This window comes from Branchiostoma lanceolatum, chromosome 18 (assembly GCF_035083965.1).
Source record: "Branchiostoma lanceolatum isolate klBraLanc5 chromosome 18, klBraLanc5.hap2, whole genome shotgun sequence".
NCBI lineage: Eukaryota > Metazoa > Chordata > Leptocardii > Amphioxiformes > Branchiostomatidae > Branchiostoma > Branchiostoma lanceolatum.
This window is the reverse complement of record NC_089739.1, coordinates 1,897,377-1,906,901: the sequence shown is the minus strand read 5'-3', so window position 1 is coordinate 1,906,901 and position 9,525 is coordinate 1,897,377. Positions and strand designations below refer to the sequence as shown.

The 9,525-nt window shown below is 43.4% G+C and overlaps 3 protein-coding genes across 3 annotated transcripts in view; all 3 read left to right on the top strand.

The window, feature by feature from the left end:
* The first annotated feature begins 1,010 nt into the window (after positions 1-1,010).
* LOC136424398 (zinc finger protein ZFP2-like) lies at positions 1,011-3,350 on the top strand. Its single transcript, XM_066412983.1, has 2 exons — positions 1,011-1,141; positions 1,607-3,350. Exon 2 carries the CDS (start codon positions 1,609-1,611, stop codon positions 3,193-3,195), a length of 1,587 nt encoding a protein of 528 aa, XP_066269080.1. The 5' UTR covers positions 1,011-1,141; positions 1,607-1,608; the 3' UTR covers positions 3,196-3,350.
* Positions 3,351-3,882: 532 nt separating this feature from the next.
* LOC136424252 (zinc finger protein 436-like) lies at positions 3,883-6,713 on the top strand. The gene is made up of 2 exons (XM_066412784.1): positions 3,883-3,978; positions 4,642-6,713. Exon 2 carries the CDS (start codon positions 4,644-4,646, stop codon positions 6,309-6,311), a length of 1,668 nt encoding a protein of 555 aa, XP_066268881.1. The 5' UTR covers positions 3,883-3,978; positions 4,642-4,643; the 3' UTR covers positions 6,312-6,713.
* Positions 6,714-6,766: 53 nt separating this feature from the next.
* Positions 6,767-9,525, top strand: part of LOC136424578 (zinc finger protein 431-like) — a 6,128-nt gene continuing 3,369 nt past the window's right edge. The window contains exons 1-2 of the mRNA XM_066413191.1: positions 6,767-6,885; positions 7,606-9,519. Of these exons, the coding sequence (XP_066269288.1) occupies positions 7,608-9,519 (1,912 nt within the window). The 5' untranslated portion in view covers positions 6,767-6,885; positions 7,606-7,607. The remainder of the gene's footprint in view (positions 6,886-7,605; positions 9,520-9,525) is intronic.

The following is a 9,525-nucleotide window of genomic DNA, read 5'->3' as shown; positions in this document are numbered from 1 at the left end:
TATCACCCTGTCCAGGGATCTCCCCAGAAATATATAGCAGGATGGGGGGAGGGTACCGGGCACAGGATACATGTTGCGAGGGGGGAGGTCTGGAGGGGGGCGCACAACTCTCAAAAGGAGAGCGGATGTTGACTTTTGCCTTTTTCAGACATAATGGAAGTTATTTTCTGCAACTTCAGCTTTACCTCTGAAATTTCTAGTTTTGGGCAAAAATAACAGGCTTTGCTGGGTAAAAATTGGAAAAAATACCCTAACTTTGAAAATCAACAGGATGGAGCTGGGATTAGAACAGGATGGAGGAGCGCCACTGTACCATTCTTTAGGGAGATCCCTGCCTGTCTGTCATACATTTGGTTTTTCTTTTAGATAAGTAACACTGAAAATAAAAGCAACTGTTAGTACATTGTATGAGACAGAAACTCGGCCAAGAAAGAGAACGGTATGGTTATGTTGTGTTCATGCAAGAACTTTATTTCAATAAAAAAGAGCAGTACATGAAGATTAGTGTGAGAGAATTGTTTTACCACGACTGTGTTTGTGCATGTGTTTTTGTTTGTTTTTGTGTGTTTGTTTGTGCGTGTGTGTGTGCGTGTGTGTGTGTGCGCGTGCGTGCGTGTGTGTGTGTGTGTATATAAGTCTGTTGTGTGTAGGTGTGTGTATTTGTATGTGTGTATGGGCCGCCCCCCATAGTTAGTCATTCCGGGCAAGGCTACTTTGCCACTGATGGTTACATGGGGGTATTTGTGATTATGATGTGTGTGTGTGCTGTATTATGGAGGTATTTGTAAATTATAGGACCTTTGACTTTGTGAAGTCGATTTTTATCACAGATATTCCGCTTCTTGATTAATAATTTATATAATCTGTGTAACGTACAGAAAAACAATTAGCTCTAAATATATTGTTCCCAAGTCATGTGATGCATTTTTCTAGGCTTAATCCCATCGGAGTAAAGCGTTGTGCGGCGATCTATAGTTTGACCCGTACTCAAGTATGTATCAGGTTTATGACCTCTCACCTTTGCCTCGTCGGTGAGCTCGCCTATCCGCCATTGTTTTGCGTTTGGTACATTTCCTGGAAACACGCGATTTTTACGGAATTACAGAAGTCCTAGAGGCCGATAAGTACCATAGATACACAGGTAAGAACTTTGTCTTTGGCGGTTGGTTGCCTGTTCAGCTGTAAATTATAAGAAGTGTGTATGATCGGTATTTGATGGGGAGGGGGCAGCGTCACTGTAAGTTGTGTACGTGTGGCATGTATATATGTGTGTACCTTACATATAGCGGAAATTGTACGAAAGTTTCCAACAATATTGTTGTGTCCTCTAGGAGTAGATCTTGTTTTTTTTTTGCGACTTCGGGTGTTTCTATGTGAAAACAACAGCAACGTAGATACCGCAACATTCGCACAGAGAAACTGACTGGAAGTGGGGTCAAAGATCGCAGACAATGAGACATACTGATTTGTTGAAGATTAGAATTAAATCGGATATTTTCCAAAAGAGGTAAATTAGCCTCTACATCTCCCAAGTTCTACATGTATATAACCTCCTTGCACCTCCTAATCAAATTTATTTCTCATGTTGTGTTGCTTTTTATATCAGAGATGGACGAGTCAACGTTGGGACCTCTTCATTCGGAACAAACTGTGAACGAGACGCACGTCAAAGAGGAGGAGACAGGAGACACGGGATGGCAGCAGGACGGGAAAAACAATGAGCTATGCCGGGAAACGAACGGCGAGGACAATAAAACGTACGGCGCAACCATAACAACAGTTAATGCTGCCTACGAAACAAACATCAAAGAGGAAGAGACAGGAGACACGGGGTGGCAGCAAGACGAGCTATGCCAGGAAACCTACGGTGAGGACCAGGAAACGTACGGCGCAACCATAACGGTTGGTTATTTTGCAAACGAGACTTACAGCTTTGGGGAGCAGACAGCAGACACAGGACGGCAGCATGAAGAGGAAAAGGACGTTTCAAATGATCAAACGTTATACTGTTACGGGTCTGACGGAGAAGCCTTGTCAGTGGCAGCTGCACAGAGTCATACAGTACATGACAGCAGTAATAATGTGGAACAGCATACCTACATTTGCTGGAAGTGTGGCTACCGAGCGAGAGAAAAGGATGACATGTTGGAACATATAAAAAAACATACCGATGAGAAACCCTACAAATGTGACCAGTGTAACTATTCTGGTGCACAGAAATCTAGAGTAGACGAACACGTCAGGACAAAACACACTGGCGAGAAACCCTATATGTGTGGGGAGTGTGGATATAAGGCCGCGGTTAGGGCTCAACTATCCCGACACATGAAAACACATTCAAGTGAAAAGCAATACAAATGTGATCGGTGCGACTATTCTGCTGTACAGAAAGCCCATTTAGACGAGCACGTCATGACAAAACACACCGGTGAGAAGCCCTACATGTGTGAAGAGTGCGGATACAGGACAGCTTTAAGTTCGTCCTTATTTCTACATAAGAGAAAACACACTGGTGAGAAACCTTACAAATGTACCCAGTGCGACTATTCTGCCGCACAGAAATGTAATTTAGACCAACACGTCCTTGCCAAACACACGGATGAGAATCCCTACGTGTGTGAGGAGTGCGGATACAGGGCTGCTAAAAGTTGGAATCTATCACTACATAAGAGAAGACATACCGGTGAGAAGCCCTACAAATGTAACCAGTGTGACTATTCGGCAGCTAGAAAAGATCAGTTAAACCAACATATGGCCAAGCATACGGGTGAGAAACCCTACATGTGTTGGGAGTGCGGATACAGGGCCGCTCATACGTCTAACCTATCAAAACATATGAGGAAACATACCGGTGAGAAACCTTATAAATGCGACCAATGTGACTTTTCTTCTGCACAGAAAGGTCATTTAGACGAACACGTTATGAGAAAACACACCGGTGAAAAACCTTACATCTGTGTGGAGTGCGGATACACCACGACCGATACTACCAGCCTATCCATACATAAGAGAACACATACCGGCGAGAAACCTTATAAATGTGACCAGTGCGACTATTCTGCTGCACAAAAAGGGAGTGTTGACCGACACGTCATGATGAGACACACCGGCGAGAAACCCCACGTGTGTGCAGAGTGTGGATATAGGACGGCTGTAAAGTCCCATCTATCCCGGCATATGAAAAAACATAAGTAAAATGTAAAAAATAAAACCTAGTATGTGTGGAAATATGAATATATGACCGTTTTTGCCTGAACTGCACCTTTGCGCTTTTGTTTATCAGTTTCTTTTTTCTTTCAACTTTTCTAAAATCTACTATTGGTTGTAAATAAAGCTTGGAAGATTACAAATTTTGTGTGTTTCCCGCTTTCTTTGAAATGATGACTTTGTTTTATGGTAAAAACAAATAAAACTTCAGGGACGTTTCTTACAAACGCTATCATATTTCTCCACAGCAGGTCTACGGGTATAGCTTTATTGTGTACTAATGATGATTTTCTAAACAGGCAAAATAAAAAGATAAATGTTTTTAGAAATCACTAAGATACTATGGACGCTAATGCTAATTAGATGCCATTTACTCAAAGGGGTAACTAATTAGCCATTGACCACCCAAGCCAAGTCTACGGGGCACAAAGTTTTATACAGTCACATTCTTGTAGATTTAGTTGTTGGCTCACCCCAACATTTTCGGTCACAAAAGGTCCCTTGCCTGTATGCATTGTCCAGTATTTCATTGAAGTACAGCAACATGCTTGCCGACCAGGCTTTTGAACACGGAAATAAAGCATTAAGCGGCGATGTGTGATTTGCCCCTCACTCAAGTGTGCATCAGGTTTGTAACCTCTGACCTTTGACTCATCTGTTGCTTGTCCGCCATTTTGTCACCGGTTTTACTGTCCTTTGTGTCGTCGGAACTAACGGGATTTTAACGGAATCCCAGAAGTCATAGAAAACGCTTCCACCATAAACCGACAGGTAAGACCTTTGATTGTCGTTAATTCTGATTCTTTTTCTGCGGTCAAGTAGAATTCTAGACGTGTGTCTGGAATCTATTTTTCATTTGAGAGGGGCAGCGTATAGTTAATTTTGCAACCAGATATGTATACATAATATCAGGAATGGTACAGAAAGCACAACCATGTTTTTTTACGAGTATCTCTCGGAATATTTTTTGGAACAATTGTTTTGCTCCATTTTGCTCCTTACGTAAGTTCTGTGTTTTTTGTTTCTATGTTTAAATATAAAATAATAAAAAAAGAGAATCACAAAAAAAAACCAGGCCACATTCAATACACTAAAACTCAGACTGGAAGTGGGGTTTATATAGATTTAGTGATAGCAAGGAGGCCAGCTCCTAGCTAAAAGGCAGGACATCGGAAGATTCTACTAGTTTGTGGTATGTTTGTGAATGTTTCCACACTTTTATCATCAAAACATACGAAACTATAGAACCCTGAAATATGAGATATTTGAACTACTGCTGTTTATGAAAAAACAGAATAATTACTCCCCGTGGAGCTTAAAAAGGGTACACAATTTTGACAAAAAGAATGTCATGTGTACTTAAATAGCCGAGACCTTTTCTGTGTTCTGAATAAGGTAAATTCCAATATTGTCTTGCCTCTATTCTACTAGTAGAGATGGACGAGTTAACACGGGGGGCTCTTCATACGGAACAAACTGCGAACGAGACGCACATCAAAGCAGAGCACACAGGTGACACGGGATGGCAACAAAATGGACAAGAGGACGAGCTATGCCAGCAAAAGTACAGCAAAGACTTACCAACACGTCCTGTGATTGGAAACGAGACGCACATCAAAGAGGAGCATACAGGAGACACGGGATGGCAGCAGGATGGGCAAGACGGCGAGCTATTCCAGGAAACATGCAATGAGGAGCAGAAAACGCACGGCGCAACACTACAACTCGGCCATCCTGGGAGAGAGACTAACAACAGCGGAGAGCTTTTCCAGGAAACGTGCAGCACAACACTGGAGACTAACAACAGTGGGGAGCAGTCAGCGGACACAGGACGGCAGCAGGACGTTCTAAGTGAGGAAACGGCTGGGGTAAACTGTACCGTGTCTAAAGAAGAAGTCTTGCCACAGCCAGATGTACCGAGCCAAACAGTACAGGAGGGCATCAATGTGGCGCAACATACCTACATTTGCTGGAAGTGCAGTTACCGAGCGGTAGAAAGGGATGACATGTTGGAACATATCAGAAACCATGCAGATGAGAAACCATACAAATGCGACCAGGGCGACTATTCTGCAATACGGAAAGATAATTGTGGATACCGGGCGGCTGATATGTCTCCAATATCTCGGCACTTGAAGAAACATACAGGTGAAAAAAGACACAAATGTGGCCAGTGTGACTATTCTGCTGCATATAAATATAGAGTAGACGAACACTTCAGGACAAAACACACTGACGAGAAACCTTACATGTGTGGAGAGTGTGGATATAGGGCCGCGGTTAAAGCTCAACTATCACGGCACATGAAAAAACATACAGGTGAAAAAAGACACAAATGTGGCCAGTGCGACTTTTCTGCTGTACATAAAGGCCATTTAGACCAACACGTCATGACAAGGCATACTGGTGAGAAGCCCTACATGTGCGGTGAGTGTGGGTACAGGACGGCTGTAAGGTCCTACCTATCTGTACATATGAGAAAACATACCGGCAACAAGCCCTACAAATGTGACCAGTGCGACTATTCTGCTGCACAGAAAGGCACTTTAGATCAACACATCATGATAAAACATACTGGTGAGAAGCCCTACATGTGTGGGGAGTGCGGATTCAGAACGGCTGTTAGGTCTAACCTAAGCCAACACATGAAGGCACATGCTGGTCTCTTAAAAAGAACCTTCAAATGTGACCAGTGTGAATATTCTTCTGCACAGAAAGTCCACTTAGATGTACACATCATCGCAAAACACACCGGTGAGAAACCCTACAAATGTGACCAGTGCGACTATTCTGCTGTACAGAAAGTCCATTTAGACCAACACGTCAAGACAAAACACACCGATGAGACACCCTACATGTGTGAGGAGTGTGGATACAGGACGGCTATTAGGTTTTGCTTAACCCAGCATAAGAGAATACACACCGGCGAGAAACCCTTTAAATGTGACTATTGCGACTATTCTGCAGCACGGAAAGCTAATATAGCCGAACACGTAATGATAAAACACATCAGTGAGAGACGCTACAAATGTGACCATTGCGACTATTCTTCAACACGAAAAAGCACTTTAAGCAAACACATGGTTAGACACGCGCACACGTAAGAAAACCTGTACTGAAGACGATAACGCCCATTGTACCGCTAATGTATAATGGGTGTCGCTGTAACATGAAACAAGAAACCAGAATTATAGGACACATTTTTGTTGTACTCTAGTTGTTGTTAATATTTAAATTTCATTGACGCTATTTTTTGTCCCATTTTTGGTTTACTATTGGTTGGAATTAAAGGCTCAAAGTTTACAATTTTCTGTGCATGTGTTTCCTTATTTTTGCGTATTTTGACATATGGTGAAGTTTTATGAACGTACCTTTGTTAGAGAGGGGAGCACAGTAGCCTTCATAGCAAAGTTACCCGTTGGACTTTGTTATGGTTTATTTTGAACAAGAAAATAGCCCACAATATATTAGGTATCAAGGCTTGGGGCATAAAGCGTTCAGCTGAATCTTCAGTTTGACCTTTATATTATCCACTGGAATATCAGGTTGTTCAACCTTTTACCTGGTCGCTTGTCCGCCATTTTGTGCCTTCGTAAAATAATCGTTCTCCGATCTGACGCTCAAACTTTCAGCGTTCTTTAATCGTCATTTTACGTCAGAAGTGTCATAAACCGACAGGTAATACATTTTTGGCCCGTTACAATATATTTGGCCGTGTCTGTATAGGGCTATCTTTACTTTTTTTTTTTAGTGTAGCAAAAGACGTACACTTTGTATAAAGGTGGGGAGGGGGGCGACATCTTTTCGTACACCTATGGTAGGCATTGCCTAACGTAAGCTACACATTTGACTGACATTTAGAGGTGTGTAACTTGCAATCAATCTTTCATGAGGGTCTGCATTAATCTCCAAGCAGATCTACACGGGGCGCGAAAATCGTATATGTTAGCCAGATAAGCTCCAGCCAGCCCCGCAGCCTACGGGGCTGCCTGGAGCTTATCTGGCTGACTGGAGCTTCTCTGGCTAGCATATACGATTTTCGCGCCCCGTGTAGATCTGCTTGGAGATTAGGTCTCTGCATGTTCTTTTTGCTCTTTTCCGTAAGGCGTAGGTATCCTTCTAGTATTTTGATTTCCCGCTTTTCGAAAGCCTTCTTAGTCACGAAATTCGTAGGAAGGCGACCAAATTTTGCGAAGTTGCATTCCTTTATTTGACGAAACTAGAACACTGAAATATGAGAGATTTGAACCACTGCTGTTGCTAAAAATAAAGCATCAGGTACTCTCCGTGGAGCTTAAAAAGGGTCCACTATTTTCACAAAAAGTCACTGATTTACTAAAAGCCGAGCCTTTTTCTGTTTTCTGAAAGTGGTAGATGCCAATATTGTCTCTATTCCAGAGATGGACGAGTTAACATGCCGGCCTCCTCGTACGGAACAAACTGTGAACATCAAAGTAGAGGAGACAGGAGACACGGGATGGCAACAAGACGGAAAAGAGGACGAGCTATGCCAGCAAAAGTACAGCAAAAACCTACCAACTAGTTGTCCTGTGATTGGAAACGAGACGCACATCAAAGAGGAGCATAAAGGAGACACGGGATGCCAGCAGGATGGACAAGAGGACGAGATATTCCAGGAAACGCACGGCGCAACACTACAAATCGGGCATCCTGGGAGTGGGAGCGAGACTAACAACAGCGGAGAGCTTTTCCAGGAAACGTACAGCACAGCACTGGAGACTAACAACAGTGGCGAGCAGTCAGCGGACGCAGGACGCCAGCAGGACGTTCTAAGTGAGGAGACGGTTGGGGTGAACTGTACCGTGTCTAAAGAAGAAGTCTTGCCACAGCCAGATGTACGGAGCCATACAGTACAGGAGGGCGTCAATGTGGCGCAACATACCTACATTTGCTGGAAGTGCGGTTACCGAGCGGCAGAAAGGGATGACATGTTGGAACATATCAGACACCATGCAGATAAGAAACCATACAAATGTGACCAGGGCGACTATTCTGCAATACGGAAAGATAATTGTGAATACAGGACGGCTGATATGTCTCGCCTATCCCGGCACATGAAACATACAGGTGAAAAAAGACACAAATGTGGCCAGTGTAACTATTCTGCTGCACAGAAATGTAGATTGGACGAACACTTCAGGACAAAACACACTGGCGAGAAACCATACACGTGTCGGGAGTGTGGGTTCAGGGCGGCGGTTAGGGCTCAACTATCTCGCCATATGAAAACACATACAGGTGAAAAAAGACACAAATGCGGCCAGTGCGACTATTCTGCTGTACAGAAATGTCATTTAGACCAACACGTCATGACGAAACATACTGGTGAGAAGCCCTACATGTGTGCTGAGTGCGGATACAGAACGGCTATAAAGTCCTACCTATCTGTACATATGAGAAAACATACCGGCAACAAGCCCTACAAATGTGGCCAGTGCGACTATTCTACTGTACACAAAAGCCATTTAGACCAACATGTCATGATAAAACATACCGGTGAGAAGCCCTACATGTGTGAGGATTGCGGATACAGAACGGCTGTTAGCTCTAACCTATCCCAGCACATGAAAGCACATGCTGGTGTATTAAAAAGAACCTTCAAATGTGACCAGTGTGACTATTCTGCTGTACGGAAAGGCCACTTAGATGAACATGTCATCACAAAACACACCGATGAGAAACCCTATATATGTGGGGAGTGCGGATACAGGACTGCTTATCGACCAGCCTTATATCGACACAAGAGAACACATACTGGTGATAAGCCCTACAAATGTGACCAGTGCGACTTTTCTACTGCACAGAAACACCATTTAACCGAACACGTCATGAGAAAACACACCGGTGAGAAACCCTACTTATGCGAGGACTGCGGATACAGGACTACTAATAGTTGGAGCCTATCCCAACATAGAATTCAGCATACAGGTGAGAAATACAAATGTGACTATTGCGACTATTTCTCTACTCGGAAGAAAACTTTAGAACAGCATTTGTCTAAACATACGCTTAGTGGGGACCAGAAAACGAACAGCGCAACCCTACCAATCAGTTATCCTGTGAACGAGACTAACAACAGTGGGGAGCAGAGCACTGGACAGCAGCATGGCGTTCTAAGTGAGGAAACGTGCGAGTATTCAACTGCACAGAAAGGTCACCTAAATCAACACGTCATGGTAAAACACAGCGGGGAGAAACCCTACGTATGTGAAGAGTGCGGATACAGTACGGCTATTAAGTGTCACCTATCCCGTCACAGGAAAACACATTCTGGTGAAAAACAATACAAATGTGACC

Coding starts and splice junctions, on each gene's coding strand:
- LOC136424398 (XM_066412983.1), top strand. CDS start 1,609: ATGGACGAGTCAACGTTGGGACCTCTTCATTCGGAACAAACTGTGAAC.
- LOC136424252 (XM_066412784.1), top strand. CDS start 4,644: ATGGACGAGTTAACACGGGGGGCTCTTCATACGGAACAAACTGCGAAC.